The sequence below is a fragment of the Uloborus diversus genome, chromosome 7, assembly GCF_026930045.1.
Source record: "Uloborus diversus isolate 005 chromosome 7, Udiv.v.3.1, whole genome shotgun sequence".
Classification (NCBI taxonomy): Eukaryota; Metazoa; Arthropoda; class Arachnida; order Araneae; family Uloboridae; genus Uloborus; species Uloborus diversus.
Genome location: NC_072737.1, coordinates 3991369 through 4009697, shown reverse-complemented (window position 1 = coordinate 4009697; position 18329 = coordinate 3991369). Strand labels below are relative to the sequence as shown.

Genomic DNA, 18329 nt, shown 5'->3' with positions numbered 1-18329 from the left:
ATAAAAATTTTTATGAATCACAAATATATTGCTCGCTTTAAGCGGAGCTTGTTCGTTAAAAACGAGTTACGCTCTCATAGACTTAACATTGTGCCAACTAAGTATTTCCAATTCATTCGCTAAATCCGGGTTCTCGTCAAATCAGGGCTCGATACAAGCCAGTTCGACTGTAAACACAAACAAAGTGAAAATACGCTTGACTCAAATTTTGGCTCATTTCAAATTTTAAATGCGTAAAATACGGGTCATTCTCCAGAAAACGTAATTTTTGAGCGCAAATATTTTTGTATTTCAAAACATTTTGTTGTTGTTTTTTTTCTTACACGAAACTGTTACCTACAGTAACCTTAAACAATGGCCCAGCTAAGTTACAATTATTTCACTTATAAATAAAAAATGCCTTGTTCACGGAAATTAAAAAAAAAAAAAGAAAAAACTTTTGATATTTAAAAAAGTAGTCATTTTGTTAATTGTGCAAACAATCGGCTATTTTAATGATTAGCGGGAACGTAATATTAAGCGCTCTTAGTTAAAGTACGGCTTAATTAGTAGTTTCAAATGTATGTTAAAAAATAGTATTTAGCATATTTGAGGATATACTGGCAATTTAAAAATTTGGTAGAATGCCTATTATTGATGTATTTCCCCTCCATCATTTATTTTCCCCTCAGAAATAATGACATTGATAAGCTCTGTCACGGAGGTGAGATTCACGGAGGTGGGGGATCTTTAAATTAATATAGGCCGTTTTACGTGGAAATTGTTTTTTTCCTTCGTTGCTACAATGTGCACATGTTAAGCATATGAAAACATGTTGACTTCTTTTTTTACATTAATTTACATCCCTGAAATTCAAGTTCATGGGGGTAAGAAGTAAGAATAACCACACTAAGTTTTGGAAGCAAAATCTATCTTTTTGTTTTCCGACAAAAATCTCACAACTTCAACTATGGCTGAAAATGAACAAGGGGGCTCCCTTGTATCATGGAAAATAGAATTTGATGTCATTACTGCCACGTGTTAATGAGGAATGGCATTTTGTGTTTAGGTAACGGAGGTGAGAATTTATTGTGTGACATGACTCCTTGTCCTACTAAAATGAACTAAAACACAATGTTAAAAAATTAAATATACTCAAACAATTAGTATTTGAGACACTTGTGAAAGGAATAATAAATAAATAAGTATATACTTTTAATTAAACAAGTTATTAACCCCTTCAGACCTGGTGTCCGGTATACCGGACATACACTTTAAACAGCAGCTAATCCTTTAATAATTGATTTAATTAGTTAATTTTTTAATTGTTTGACTCTTTACATTCTAGTTATTATAATCTGTGAAATATTTTTTTGTTTTGGGATTGACAACACTGACATATAAGGATTGAGAGATAGAGAGTAGCTCATTTTTCCAACCATGGATTTTCATCTGAAGAGCGAAGTTTTTTCCTTGATATTTTAAAAAATATATAATCCTTAATTAATTGTTTCATGCGCTTATATCATGTTTTATAATTGTTTGTAGAACATTTGATAATGAAGTTTGTTCGGTATTTTATCGTTTTTGTATATGAAATATGGATTTCAAAAATATAAGTTCGGAATATTGGACGTGCCATAACTCTTTTCATTTTTCTCCTACAAACTCAAACTTTTGTCTATAAGATACCCTTTACCATAGTACACTGTGTACCAAATATCAACATTTTTGGACTAATATTTCATAATTCCGACTGAAGGGGTTAAACAACATAAACAGTCACACTGAAATGCCACAGAGGCGAGAATTCACATGTTGTGGACCAAGAATACACTAACATAAAAATTATGATTAAAAAATTGTTGGCAAGTTTAAATAGCTATATTTTTGAGGAAATTAAAAAGCATTGTTAAATGAATTGTTCCTTAAAAATTTTACACTAAAAGGCGTGGGACAGAAAAGTTACACTTTTTGAAGAATGGCCCGTATGCTTTTGGAGGCGTTACAAGGGAATATGTGGGGTAATTTGAGGACAATAGCCGCGTTCACAACTTACTTTTCAACCCGTAAATCTCCGATCTGACTCCACAAAAAAAGATTGAAAAATTCCCTGTTTAAATAAAAAAAGAGGTTCTCCCATTATACCGAAGAAAGCGGTTTTTACCCAGCATCCTTAGCGGATAATAGATGAACTCGTTTCGCGTAATGCATTCTGGGAAAAAACACCGCTTTCACTCCAGAAGCTAGCAGGAAGAGAAAGATTCCACATAAACCCCGCAAATAACCGGAATGCAGTGAAAAGCAATTTTTTTTCCGGGGTCGAAAGTGTCCATGGAAACGGCCCTAATGTGGGAGAAAGGAGATGAACATAGAGAGAGCAAAACTCACCGTATGGAGTGAGGCATGGTCACAGATGATGAGTCACTCATGGTGCCGTGGAAGAGGTCATTGAAGTGAACATTGTCTATGCACTGGAAGAGAAGAATTAACATATCATCATCGCAGACAATCTGCAGTAAATTCACATTATACTCTCGTACGATATTCCAGGGTGTCACGTTATTATATGCATAATATATCCGTTACCGTAAAAGACCAATATCGTAGAATGTCGATTTTCACCGGTTATTCACTAGAAGTATTCGGTCTTTCACCGATGTCTCTGGAGTGTGAATGTTGATGTTGACAGGCCGATGAAAGTCGTCATTCGCATATCGAAGATATCGGTGAAAAACGGAATATTTTCAGTGAATGACCACCGGTGATTCAGTGGAAACAGGGGGGTCCCAAAAATTGAAATTCGATTTATTTTGTCGCATACTCTTTTATTATTTTTTATCAAAACAGTTGTAAAACATGTTTCATGTAATTCGAACAATGACAAACCGTGCCGACTTGCTCCTGAATGGATGAACCAGCACTTGTGGACTAATCGGAAAGAAAAAAAACCTTTTTTAGAGGTTCCAAATTTCAAGTTGTCAAAACGTAGCCTCTACAACTGCACCGCAAAAACATTTATCCAAATGTTTAAATATTTAGCCGATTACAATAAGCGGTGAAATTGATTATTTTCCTGAAAAATAGACGTTAAAAAGAAGTTGTTGCTCTCGTACACTGTTTAAGTCTGCCACTGAAAAAAAATGGAAATTTTCAGATTTAAGTTTAATATATTTTAAGTTATATATATTGAGACAATGACTTTTTTCCCCTTTTCTTCGTTTTAGTTATGATTGTCTTTTATCAATTTGTCACATTCTCTGCCATTTAATTATAAATAAGTTTAATATATCATTTTAAATATTTTTTTCAATGGTTCATTTGGAAATGTTTATTTAAAAATGTGTTCTCTAATAACCTTTGAACTCGGTATTTTCTTCCGTAATTAAAAATAGTTATAAAGAGAAATAATAATAATTTTTTTGAAAACAACTATACAATTTATGCCTCGTGCTGGACGCCTAAATATTTTTGCATTTGTTTTAGTGTTTTTGTGTCACACGTGGCACGTGGGGATATAGGGTCAAGTTTTTATCAGCTTTGAGTTTCGTATATCACAAAATATTGAGTTTTGCCTATTGCACTCGAGCTGGTTCCAGGGTTCGTACTCAATTTCGGAAATAAAATGAAGGAGTTTTGAAGGAGCAAAATGAGGTTTTGGAGGAGTACTAATGGGCTGTCATTAAATGTCACTTTTTTTTCAACATATTTGACCCCCTTTGTCACTATATGTCACGCTTCACCTACTCCTTCTCTTGTCACGTCATATTTTTTTACAAACATATTGTTACAATAATTGTGTGATGTCACATACTGTCCTCCTCTCTCTTCCCCTCGTCACAATTTCATGAGCCCGTCTCCCCCTCAAGATATGACATCACTTGTGATGACCTTTTTACAATATCATAACTGTAATTCACTAAACAATTGTCTTTTTAACACAATCACCTAATGTAGTACATCTACTTATGTGTTTTTAAATAATTAAATAACAATTGAAAACCTGACCTTTGCTACTGAGAGTGTGGGGGTGGTGGGAAAAACAATAATCATAAAGCTTAAAAAAAAAGCCTAGCACCATTTGAGCACGTTTTACTTCACTTATGAAATGTCTTAATCCATCTAATGATATTTTCATTTTCAACTTTTACGACTTCTATAATCAATTTGATGAAAAAGATGGATAAAAAATTACTACATTAAAATTGTCCTTATACCTTGGCCCTTGTGACAAAGTTAAGTTGTCGATCGAAGTATTTTAAGTTACTGTCATAGAGGAAGGTTGTATTTTATGTAAAAAAGAAGGAGTATTGAAGGAGTCAAAACCAAAATGAAGGAGTTTTAAGGGCCCTTCGAAAAAATTTCCTAAATGAAGGAGTATTGGAAGAGTTTTGAAGAAGAGTACGAACCGTGTGGTTCACACCTTCAGACGCAAGACAATGTCATTGTTCAAATTGCATAAAATATTTTTCAAGGTTGTTTTTAAAAGGAAAAAAATAACAGAGTATGTGACGAAAAAAATCGATCTTTTTGGGACACCCACATAAACACTATTAAAAAAAAAAAAAAAAAAAAAAACACCCTCGAAAACGAAGTTGTCAGATTAAAACGAAATACGTCTAAGCCTTACTAGTACCCCTTCATTGCTTAGTAAGTCGCTTTCAATTTTACAGTCAACAAAAAAAGGAGAATCTTACCCCTTTTTCTTTTCTAATAATTAATTTGAGCTACTCAATGACAACTGTGTTACACTTGCATTAATGGTAAAAATTAAGTATTAAAAAGTTCTGTTTTTGTCTAAAAATTAATTGTGAAAGTTTGACATATATTAACATGCATAAGGTAGCAAGAATGTTGAAAAATTGTAAAATTTTCTCACAGTTGAAACTACTATGGTTGGGGAAAACCTAACCTGGCAGCAACCTAACGTGGAATTAAGATCTGCGTAGGCTTCACAATGCTGCTAGGTTAGGTTTGCCCGAACTATACTCACTTATTCATTACTGAAACACCTATTACATAAAACAGGTAGCTCCAATTCCAATGATTTCAAAAGTTTTGCATTGGAGTTGAAAACACCAATATACATTTCTCTTTTATAAATTTTAATAACTCCCTTTGCATAACTCTTAGTAAAGTCATAAAGGGAAGTTATGAAAATTAAAAAAAAAAACTTTTTGATTTGGTATTTTCATCTTAAAGCGGACTTCTAAAAAATTGAAATTTGAAAAAAGTACCTCTTTTTTACAACAGGCATGTGATTTTCAGTTCTTATTGAAAATGACATGCATACTTTTCCCTCCTAGCAGTGTATTTACACAGGCTCACTAGCGCCGACGGACCCCAGACCTGCAGCTTAAAAAGTACTGCATTGCTAATTACACGACATTTAAAAAATTCAAGGAACAAATTACTTCAATATAAAGCATCAAAGTTACAAAATTTAGCTATTACTATATTTTCGAATCAATTTTAAATATAAATTATTCTGAATTTCATTTAGCACTGTATATGAAACATTTTCGGCAATTTTTTTTTTCATAAATAGTTAATAGCGTTTATTATTAATGTATGACGAGTTAGTAAACTCTATGCCTCCATTCATACATTATCTCTGAAGCAGGGAGATCTCTGTGTCTGAGAGACAAAATATCCAGCTTCTTTAGTGTCCGTTTTTGAGAGGGTTTACTGTATTAAAACTGATACAAAAACACTCGAGATTGTAAGTTCTTTATTCTTATTTTCGATCATTATTTTCGACCCACGGATGACTTAAGTTTTACCCGCTTCACGTCTTCCATCCCGAATGACCTCCCTCTGGGGGAAGGATGGTGCAGAGTGACACAAAGTACACAGTACAGATATTACACAGTACACAGTATGAATGAGAGCCGGCGAGTATTTTCAAGGTTTACTTTTCGTCTAAAAAGAAACTAATGAAATTTTGTCAGTACAAAAAGGTATAGATTCTAAAACTAGTTGAAATCTACGTGCATGCTATATATTCATGTGGGATAGTGAACGGTCCAGTACAGGATTTACATAGATGACTGAAAATTTGAACAATAATTGCAGTGTACAGCGTATTGAAGTGTGACTTAAAAGACATCAAACAAATTTACGCAACCTATTGCTTCAAAAAAATTTTTGAAAGTTACAAAATTGTGCTGTAATTCAATTTTTTTTTTTAAATTCTAGCTTCTTACTGAATACATTTCAAATATGATACATTCTGAATTTTATTTAATACTGCATAATGAAACATTTTCAATATTTCATCTTTAATGTTTAGAGTTTGCGTTGATTATAAATTTTTGATGAGCTAATACAATGCATGCATCAAGTCATATAGTACCTACGAAGATGGGACAAAATATCCAGTCCCCTTAGTGTTTGAGAACGATATCAATCAATTTCATGCAACCTATCTCTTAAAAATAATTTCTGAAAGTTACAAAATTGCACTGAATAGTTTCTGAAAGTTACAAAATTGCGCTGTAACTCAATATTAAATTTTAGCTTCTGAAGCTAAAATTTAATATTGAGAGCAGACCGAGTACATTTTATATATGAAAAATCCTGAAATTTATTTAATACTGCATAATGAAACATTTTCAGCATTTTATCTTTAATATTTAGAGTTTGAGTTGGTTATAAATTTTTGATGAGTTAATACAATGCATGCATCAAGTCATATAGTCCTACGAAGATGGAACAAAATGTCCAGTCCCCTTAGTGTTTGAGAACGATATCAATCAATTTCATGCAACATATTTCTTAAAAATAATTTCTGAAAGTTTCAAAATTGCGCTGTAACTCAATATTAAATTCTAACTTCTTACCAAATACGTTTTAAGTATGAAAAATTTTGAAATTTATTTAATACTGCATAATGAAACATTTTCAGCATTTTATCTTTAATGTTTAGAGTTTGAGTTGGTTATAAATTTTTGATGAGCTAATACAATGCATGCATCAAGTCATATAGTACCTACAAATATGGGGCAAAATGTCCAGTCCCCTTAGTGTTCGAGAACGATATCAATCAATTTCATGCAACCTATCTCTTAAAAATAATTTCTGAAAGTTACAAAATTGCGCTGTAACTCAATATTAAATTTTAGCTTCTGAAGCTAAAATTTAATATTGAGAATGGATTGAGTACATTTTATACATGAAAAATCCTGAAATTTATTTAATACTGCATAATGGAACATTTTCAATATTTCATCTTTAATGTTTAGAGTTTGCGTTGGTTATTAATTTTTGATTAGATAATACAACGCATGCATCAAGTCCTATAGTACCTACGAAGATGAGACAAAATGTCCAGTCCCCTTAGTGTTCGAGAGGTGTTAAAATGGAAGCCAAAATATTCGAAAGTGTCGGCGATTTGTACTATTTTCGATCGTATCTTTCGTTCGGGAGACAGATATCGTGTGTTTATGTGTTCCATCCCGAACGATCCCCCCTTCTGGGGGAGGACAGTCGATCTATGAGTGTCGCCGCGGCGGTGTTCTCGTGGCGAGCAACGACCGCCATGCGGCGGGAAATGGGATGTTGAGAAATGGATGAGGACAAGGTGGGCACCCACCTGGCTAATGTCGCTGGTCCAGGCTGCCTTCTCTTGCATGCTGGGGGCTACCAGGTGCACGGTGGCCTGGCTCCCGCTCTTGAAGTCGACCACGATCTTGAAATCGAGTCCGCCATAGTCCTTGCCACCGCTGCCGCTAGAGGTCGCGCCGCTCGCCTCGCTGAATCCCGAAGACTGGCTGGAGGCGGAACTCACGGAACCTGGGAGCAGAGAGAACAGGTGAGCGGGGCGCATGCGCTGGCGCTCGCTCGGCGGGAAATTCGCTCCGCGATCATGATTTCGGGACCAGAGAATGAACACGAACAGTACCCTACAGTGCCTTTGGAAGACACTGACCACGAACTTCATCAGAGCTTGACCGTGCTCTTTTAATAAATATCGAGGTAAAAAATATTTTAAGGGGGTCTGGGGAACATTTTGAAAATTTTTTTATTCAATACTTTCGAGTTTTGAAATTTTTTGCACCGAGTCACCATCTATTTAATAAGCATATTTTGGAACATTTTGAAATTTTTTTTTAATTAAATACTTTAGAGTTTTGAAATTTTTTGCACCGAGTCACCATCTATTTAATAAGCATATTTTGGAACATTTTGAAATTTTTTTTTTATTAAACACTTTAGAGTTTTGAAATTTTTTGCACCGAGTCACCATCTATTTAATATAAGCATCTTTTGGAACATTTTGAAAAATTTTTATTAAATACTTTAGTTTTTTTGCACCGAGAAGCATACTTTAGAGTTTTGAAATTTTTTGCACCGAGTCACCATCTATTTCATAAGCATATTTTGGAACATTTTGAAATTTTTTTTATTAAATACTTTAGAGTTTTGAAATTTTTTGCACCGAGTCACCATCTATTTAATAAGCATATTTTGGAACATTTTGAAATTTTTTTTATTAAATACTTTAGAGTTTTGAAATTTTTTGCACCGAGTCACCATCTATTTAATAAGCATATTTTGGAACATTTTGAAATTTTTTTTATTAAATACTTTAGAGTTTTGAAATTTTTCGCACCGAGTCACCATCTATTTAATAAGCAAAATAGTTACATAAATATTTAAAAAAAAATTGTTTTATTTAATTTGTTTAAAAAGAAAAAAAAATGGGGTTCCTTTAAACTGCTATAGCTCAAAATATTTTCCGTCAATTTTCGTTTTTTTTTCAAAACATTATGCACAATTATCTAAGCTTTAATTTTTATTCGGCGATTTTAAAAATATTAATTCAATAAAAAATAAAAAAATATTTGAAGAAAAATTCAAAGATACTTTTTTAAAAAAAATCATATTTTTTGAGTTAAACATTTTTTTTAAATTATCCCCAATAAAAATTAAAGTAAACTGTTTGAAAAAGATATGCTCTAAATTTCATTACTTTATCTTTATCGGTTCCTGACTTATAAGAGTTTGAATGCAAGAAATCGGGAAAAATTGCATCATGGAGAAAAACGCCTTTAAAGTTTTAAAGTTAAATGCAGTATTTGTTGAATGTATGCAACAAAAATAATTATATCTTTTGTTCTAATTAAGATAGAAACAAGATTAAAACGTCCTTTACAGGAGTAGTTTTCAAAATGATTTTTAAAAAAAATCGCAAAATTTGACGATTTTTGTGTTCTGGATCCCCTTAATATACTTACCTATGACCGTGTTGGGTATGTTTGAATTTGACTATGTCTCAATGCAAAAGCGTCACTGGTTTTTTCCGGATTCAATTCAAGATTTTATTAAAAAAAAAAAAAAACCATCATCATGTTTAAGAAGTATCTGTTAAATATTGTAAGTAAAATAATGTATGAACATACTAACTTAATTTTGTCTTACGCAGTTTTGTTCCATTTTAAATAAAAACACAATTTTTACTGTGTGTAATAAAAAGTAATTATCACAATCATCCATTATGTAGCTTTTGAATGTGAAAAACAGTGAATATAGTTTTGTGCTCAGAGAGGCTATGGGATTGGAAAGATATAAAAATTTTGAAGACACTTTTTTTTTCTAAATTTAATATTTAGAAAAAAATATCCAACTCTAATACTTGGAGATGTAAATAGAATATGTAATAGTTTGTTTTTAGTTTTGCATCGACAGTAACATACGCGTAAAATTTGATTCAATGACGAAAAATAGTATTTTTATCGATTTAGAACAATTTAGGTTTTTATTATTGAAGCTTCATTTTCGGGTTGAAGAGAGTTGTCGGGGCCCGAGGACAATCGCACTTTTTCATACCTACTAATAATCACTTATGTATTCATTTATTAACTATTCATTTGCATTTATTTATTTACTAAATTCATTTATTCACTTATTGTTCATTCATTATTGTATTCTCTTTTTTTTTTTGCTTATACTAAGTTATTTATTTGTGTATTGTTTCATTATCTATTCATTTATTAATTCATTTTATATAATTATTCAGTTGATTAAAAATATTTTAAATGATGAAGTAAAAAATAGTTTACGATAATTTTTTTTTTTAATTTTTTTGCCCCATAGAAAAAAGAAGAGAACATTTTTTTTCTCTCTTTTTTTTTTTTTTTTTTTTTTTGAAGGTACTAATTGACTGCTAAACATAAAAAATTATATTTCGATGTTTTATTATAAGATACATCGTTTAATCTTGATGCACGTGAGTTTCAAAACAAATTCCCGATTAGTTTATTTCGAAAAAGTTAAGTTTTCTTAACTTTGTTATCGTTTAACAATCTGTCATTATCATCATAAGTGAAACATGGCTATCATCAATAAAGTTGGGTCAAGTCGACCGATGAAATAAAAATGTGACGCCATTTCTTATTTTCAAGCATTTTCCGTGCAAATGTTCCGAACTACTAGAGAGACACGGAAAAGTCGTTTTTCTGCAACAAGAGGGCCATTGCAGCAAAGCTCTCCTCCAGAGATGCCCGTAGCCTGCGTGCGGAAAGATTAGCGTTTGGCGAATTCTTTATTTTCTACTTTGGCGTCAACTGAAAAATGTGTGTGTTCCTTATTTTATTTTCAAATGGAAATGTTGTTAATTTTTAATGACTGATGAATTTATTTGGGGGTTATTTTACGCTCATAAAATTTTTATTGTTTGATTTAGTCGGAGGATTATATTTCACAAATGATTTACATCATGAAAAATGTGGTGTAATTTTAACAATGAAAACTTTTTATTGTTTTTTAATAACATAATGTTATTAAAGAAAGATTATTCGGCTTTTGCATTTAATAGAGCTTTTGGTGTTGTTTAATTAATTGGCGTAATAATTCATAAAAGTGAATTTAAATGAAATTAAAAAACATTGTATATTTTTAACAATGAATGACTTATTGTTTTCCATTTACGCGATGTATTATGAAACTTTTACTATATTTTAACTGCTAGAAGTATTTATTTAAAGAGGAATACTTTATTTATAGCCAAGTTGGCGCTGTTTTACAACTGCATGGCAACCATGTTTCTTTTCCATACAGTATTTTTTTAAACGCTGGTGTACTATTTCTCAATACCAATTTTTCATGTCATTTTAAATTACTTTGAAATGAAACAAAGGATAACACAAGATTAAAAGTTCCATTAAAATTAGAAAAATACGTCAAATGAATTAATTTACTCATTAAATGGTAAAATAATGTATCAAAAGAATAATAATAATAAAAAAAAACAATTAAATAACATTGAAAGTTCCATGAAAATGTACGATAGTCCGCCGACTAAGTTATATATATTTAATGTTGTTTAATTGCGTTAAATGAAAAACAATCCTCTAGATAGATATAGAGATTGATATAATGCAAGTTCCATTAGAACTTAAAATGAGGAGCTCAAGGTCTAGTAGAACAGCGGCGAAGTGAAGAGTAATTTTCTGTTTCTGCCAAGATAAAAAGTAATCAAGTGCGCCGTTGTGTTCTACACTCCTGCCACTTCACTGCCAAATTAACCAGCAATGGGGTCGTTTCCAAAATTTTAAAAGTATTTTTTTCTGAAAGAGCATGCTTAAAATTAAAGGATCTGACCATTATTTAAATAATTTGTTTAAGTTTAATATTTAAAAAAAACTTAAATCGGTGTGCTTTCACTGCTTTACGCTTCTGCCGATGACATCACAAATGATGCCATTCAGTGTTGCCATTCACAGAGCAAAATATTTAATTCGCATCTTTACTCACGTGTATTGGCAACGATAGGGTTCATAGCAAGCATAGAGCACAATTTTAATTCGCTGTTTGATAATCATAACGTGGAAACGCGGAAGAAAGATGCGCCAAAGTGCATCATTTGTGACGTCATCAAGACCACGCCTTGTTTGACAAAATTGGACATCTTAAAAAATGAATTAAAAAATAACTGTTGAAAAAATGAAAGTATTTCCTGGCTCCATGTTATTATTATTGTTATTTTATTTATTTTATTTTTTATTTATTTATTTATTTATTTATTTTTTTGCTTATTCCATCAATTTTAGTGACTAAAAGTACTACTTTTGACTGAAAGTAACACCATTGTACATCTGAACTTTGCAATAATTATAAAGACGTTGTGGCGTACGCAGAGCGAGTGAGCGATGCGTTCAGAGAGCATATAATCCAACTTAGCCCCCCAGACTAGAGGTCCTTTTGGCTTAGTGGTAAGGTATTGGATTAGTATACACAGGGCTTCCACAAGTCTTTAGTTTGTCCCTAGTGAAAAATGGACCGAAAAATAGCTTTAATCTTATTTTTATAGGTAAAATTTTAGATGCACTGATTAATTGGCAGCAGCCGATAAGTAATTAATCGGCTCAGATTTTTTTAATTACTTTTTCTTAGCACAGTAAACTATGCTGAATAAAGTTAGCAATTTAACATAACGCGCATAGAAGGTACTGAAACCCCTTTAAAAAAGGGGGAAAGGAGGGGGGGGGTTGGGGACTTGAAGCTAAAACAGAGATTTACATCAAAGACTCAGCACGTATCGCTCACACTTTATTCGCAACTAAAGCGTAATTCAGACATCGTCCGAACGTCACGTTAACGGGACAGACGTACGTTTTCCGAAAGGGGAGAAGTATTCATATATTACGGACGCACGTTACAGCACATGACAGTACTCATTCGATAGAGAAGTAACGCGCTCATCTTGCAGTGACCAATTAAATGCGACTCACAACTTGACTGACGTCAATATCAAGTGGACGGACGCTTCTCTTCAAGGGCTGTTCACTTATCGGCCGTTCGTCACGTCCGCACCAAATTTTTCGACCCGGAATAGGTTTTCTCTGGCTTGTTGCCATGACAGCAAGCCATTTTGGACGGGACCGGTTTCGATCAGAAGAACCTTGATATCTGAAGGCCGTCAAAAGTAGGACAACATTTCATTGGTTTCCGCCCAGCAGCACGGGTGAATTCAGCCACGTGATTGATGTACGGCGATCGTATATGAATGCTACCCTGTTTTCGTCGGCATTCCGTCACGTCAAAAAACGGGATGCACGGGACGGACGGCCGATAAGTGGACAGCCCTTCACGTGAACGACAATACGGCTTGCTGCAATGAAAACGCCAACCGAAAACTGGTTTTAGGGAGAAAAATAGTTGCGAACATGACATGCGGACGATGCCTGAATTTCACTTAAAAATGGTTGTGTGGGTACAAGGTCTAAGGTCCTGTTCACATATCGGCCGTCCGTTCCGTCCATCACGTTTCTTTCCTCCCGAAACAGGTTCTCTTTGCTGGTTGCCATGACAGCAAGCCGTCTTGTACAGGACCAGTTTCGATCAGAAGAACCTTGATATCTGACGGCCGTCAAAAGTAGAACGGCATTTCATTGGCTCCCGCCAAGCAGCGCGCTCTTCTCTCTGGCGGGGGAATTCAGTCACGTGATTGATGTGCGGCGACCGTATATGAACGCTGCTCTGCTTTCGTCGGCAGTCCGTCACGTCAAAAAACGGGATGGACGGAACGGATGGCCGATAAGTGAATGCTACTCTGTTTTCGTCGGCAGTCCGTCACGTCAAAAAACGGGATGGACGGAACGGATGGCCGATAAGTGAATGCTACTCTGTTTTCGTCGGCAGTCCGTCACGCCAAAAAAACGGGATGGACGGAACGGATGGCCGATAAGTGAATGCAACTCTGTTTTCGTCGGCAGTCCGTCACGTCAAAAAAACGTGATGGACGGAACGGATGGCCGATAAGTGAATGCTACTCTGTTTTCGTCGGCAGTCCGTCACGTCAAAAAAACGGGATGGACGGAACGGATGGCCGATAAGTGAATGCAACTCTGTTTTCGTCGGCAGTCCGTCACGTCAAAAAACGGGATGGACGGGACGGGCGGCCGATAAGTGAACTGCAATTACGTCATCTATTCGAGAACACCTGAACATGTTGCGACACGGGAGCAGAGATAAAGAAAGAGAGAGAGAGAGAGAGACTCACCGCAGTCGTCGACAGTGAACTGGAAGGGTTCGGTGACGTCCTCGATGAGGGTGGCGTCCGAGAGCGGGATCTTGCCGATGCCCTGCTCCGAAAGAAGAGGGTCACTCTTGTTGCGGTTCTGCGGCACACACACAACACAGAGACAGACACAGAGAGAGAGAAGAGAGAAAGACACCGTTCAGTGTGTTGCGATAGAGCAGGCGGGGCGGGAGGAGCGGGGAGGGGGAGAGGGAACCGGCGGAGGGGGTGCCCCGGATATGCAACGATGACGACGAAAGGACAAGCCTGCTGTTATTATTCTTTAAAGATAGTCGAACCTCCATATATCAAACTTATTTTACTTTTCTAACTGTTTGTATGATCCGTAGTTCTATCATCTGTTTGTCGCCTTAAAAATAGAGGCAAAAGCTACGAATTTTTTGAAAAAATGTTCACATCTAAACCATGGGACCGACAGCTTCAATTGCTTTTTACAGCAGTTATTTCAATACAGTCGAACCTCCATATATCGAACTTCCACATATCGAAATTTTCTATATATCGAAATCCCAGCAAATTTCTATGTTCATTACATAGAAAAATTGTTTCTACATATCGAAAACATTTCTATACATCGAATTTTTTTTTTCGAGATATTCGTAGATTTTTTTTTCCTCTTTAGACTGTTTGTCTCATGAAAAATAAAGGTTAGGGGAGAAAATTATGTTCACTAAAGGTTGCTCCGAAACTCATAAGGAATCTGGGGTTGAGGGGTGCGTAGATAGGTCGTTGTTTCGTTCTGGAGTTCTTAAATCCCCTCAAGTTTATTTCAAATATCTTAGTTGTAACCAGTAACATTGTAAAATCTGTTTCAAGTTATCCCTTTTGTCTGTTGATTGTCGTTCCTAGTCGTTATAGCTGCAGCAAAAATCATTCAAGTTAAATAGATTAATTTTTTACTTTTCTCTCGATTTGTCAAAACGAAAATCCCCTAATGTTGCGGATCAAGTTGAATTGCCGAAGAATGAAGATGTATGAAGGCGCAAAAATGTAATTTCTGTTTTTTTTTTTTTTTTTTAAATTTATTAACTTTCATTTAATCCGATGCTCGTATAAATTAGAAATTAGGTTTCATACACGAAAATTAGCTTTAATTTTAATGTTATAGAAGATGTTTAGGATAAAATAAGATCGTTTCTATATATTGAAATTTCTACATATCGAATTTTTTTTCCGGCAATTTGCTACTTCGATATATGGATGTCCGACTGTATTTAATTTACTCCAACTTTGTGCGTTAATTATTTTATTACTAGAAAATTACTCGTCATGGTGCGACGGGTGCAAATTGCTTCTTTATTAGAACAATTTCCCGTAAAATTTGACGCCTTCAAATAGATACATATGACAGAGAAATGTTTAACATTGACTGGAAAAAATTAAATTCATCATTGCCATAATGGCTTGAACTTAAAAACGAAGGGCCATTTATTTTTTTTTTTTTTCAATGTCTGACCAGCAAAACAGTTGCTTATTGGATCTAGTTTTGCCTTGTTAAAACAATCGCTTCTCTGCTTCTCAAACGCTGCCAAAAATATTATCTAATTATAAATGAAATTGAATTTTAAGTAATGCAACAATGAAATAATGCCGTCTCGCAAGCTAATAGGATAGTTTTATTGTTGATGACGTCGGACCTTTACTCGATCAGTAATTTCGGGTATTATATGCATGAGTATGTGTAACTATCTGACACGTAATGAACATTCGCGGTAGAGCACACTCCAGTGGTTAGTTAACATCGTCAGTATATCATTAAATCGTAATAAAATGCAAGAAAGTACAATAAACGCATCAATTATACAGGTATGTATGAGCGATCAATTATACAAGTATGTACCATTGTTTTCATCTCTCGATTACTCGTTTCCTTTTTCTTCCGTTTTTATCAGCTTTGTTCAAAACTCGCGAAGAAAAAACCATAAACTAAAGAATAATTTTCCTACCAATCATCCAAAAGCTCCATTTTCTTCTCAAGATAGCGCCTGTTGTGTTTTGGCAAAGAGTGAAAATTTTAAAATCCGTTGATTTTTTAAGTAATTTTTCGAAAATAAGTCAAAATGTGATTTGTTTGTTTTTAACTTGTGGGGGGGGGGGAAAATGTTTTAAAATGATATTTTTTCTATGAAGTGTGATGCGATATTAAGGAAACTACGGCGTGCGTTGAAAAAAAATCCTTGAAAATTGATATATATATATATATATATATATATATATATATATATATATATATATTATATATATATATATATATATATATATATATATATATATATATATATATATATATATATATATATATATATTCACTGATCGAGTAATGCTCTGATATCACTAACAATGAAACTAGCCTGCAAGAAGGCATTATTTCATTGTTGCATCACTTAAATTTTCATTTTTATGTTCTTGCAATTTTATTTAGATTGTTTATTCATGAATATGTTTGTACTGTTTTTGTTTCTAGCAGCTTTGCGCTGGCATTACAGTACACTTTGGTATTTATTCTTTCATTTTTTCAATGTCTTTGAGTTTATATTTAAAATATGTTCATATAATATATCTCATGCTGTGTATATATATATATATATATATATATATATATATATATATATATTATAAATTATAAAAATAAAGTGTATCAACTCTGTACTATAATTGTTTAGAATTTTTGAGGCAAAATATAAAAGATCGAGAGACGATTAAAGGACAGAATAAAAAGCGTTGATATCCCGACAGCCCCAGATGCTGGCTCCGATTTGTAGAATAAGTGCAGGAGGGCTGGGATTGGTGCATATTGATACATATCTTAAGAGCAGACGAAGAAATTCAAAGAACATCAAGTGACTACGGATATAAGCTACAGTCTCTTCTGTTAAAAAAAACCGGAAAAATAGAATAAAGAATTTCTTCGTCTCCTTTAAGTAAAAACTGTTTAATTTCTACGTTTCGGGAGATTGAAGAATTCTTCACCCACTTTTTAGAATCCAATTGCTTATAAAAAGAAGAAGAAGAAGCAAAAAAAAATAGTTGCTTCCAAAATGACAATTCTTTTAAAGGCGCGCATGCAACACTTATGCCCAACATCGATTTCTATAACACCAATCCTCTTCAATAGCAATATAGTAGGCACATAAACGAACAGAGTCAGACACGAACATCAAAACGTCGCCTTATTTTAAACACGTACAACATCTTTTTGATGCATTAAATATCGAGCACATTGAGAAGAATAAGAGAAACGTATACTAAAGGTATTTATCGCAGAGATTGGCTACACATTAATGCAACAACATTGTACAAATACAGAGAACATATAACAATTAACAAACTCAAAACATATCAGCATGATAACCTGCCCTCTTTTCAAAAAAGGAGCAGGAGGTACTGTCTGTCCACCACGTGAAAAGCTCCCGCCGAAATGTCAGCGCCTGTCTATTGCTATAGCTACGAGGCGTGTCTCGCTTTGCCAAGAAAAGCTTAATGTTGGAAAAGCCAGTCCAATGGCACAAAGGCAAGAAGACGAGTGGCGAAATGGCGCCAAAAAAAAGGCTAATCCTTGCAGAAAATGAACGAAGTCCATTTCTATGACAGCAGACGGACTCAGACTTTACGGCGGAAGCTTTTCTCATGAGGGACAGACAGTATACGACCTCACCTAGATAAATACCTGATGAACTGTTACAGAGCAATAAATCGAAAATGGGGCAACTTTTGAAAGCGCATGGACACTTTCAAAAACGCATATTGTAACTCACACACAAAAGGCAAAACCCCAGCTTTTCTTGTTTTGTTGCCATTTTAAAAATGAATCACTCGTGTTAAGACCTGGTTAACACAAATGGCCATATCTTGATGAATTTTTGACCATTTTTATCTGTTCCTGATCGTTGTACGTGTAATAATTTTAGATATATACCGTTGTAAAAACGAATAAACCATTTACAGTAACTCCGTACATTCAACAAAATCGGATTAATATACTATGAGGTAACAAAATTATAGCCATCAAAGTTGAAATGCAGTAGAACCTCCCTTAAGGGACACCTCCGAATAAGGGACACCTCTATTTAAGGGACATTTTTTCTGGTCCTAGTCCCTTTGAATAGGGACTTCCATGTATTTACCTCTAATTAAGGGACACCCTGTTTAAGGGACAGTCACAAAGCCAAAAAATAATGTATAAGAGCATAAGAAATAGTTAATTTACTGGAATTCAAGTTTCACTTTTCCTCCAAAACTATAATTTGAGTTAAGTTTGACTTAAACATAGGTATGTGAAGGAAATAAGTAATGTATTGTAAAAAAA

General features: G+C 33.9%; 1 protein-coding gene across 1 annotated transcript in view; it reads right to left on the bottom strand.

Annotated features, from left to right (window-relative positions):
* Window positions 1-18329, bottom strand: part of LOC129226182 (ras-specific guanine nucleotide-releasing factor 2-like) — a 144388-nt gene that overhangs the window by 84215 nt on the left and 41844 nt on the right. Inside the window, exons 8-10 of the mRNA XM_054860782.1 lie at window positions 13923-14066; window positions 7574-7747; window positions 2371-2453 (exon numbers count right to left, since the gene is read on the bottom strand). Coding sequence (XP_054716757.1) covers window positions 2371-2453; window positions 7574-7747; window positions 13923-14066 — 401 coding nt within the window. The remainder of the gene's footprint in view (window positions 1-2370; window positions 2454-7573; window positions 7748-13922; window positions 14067-18329) is intronic.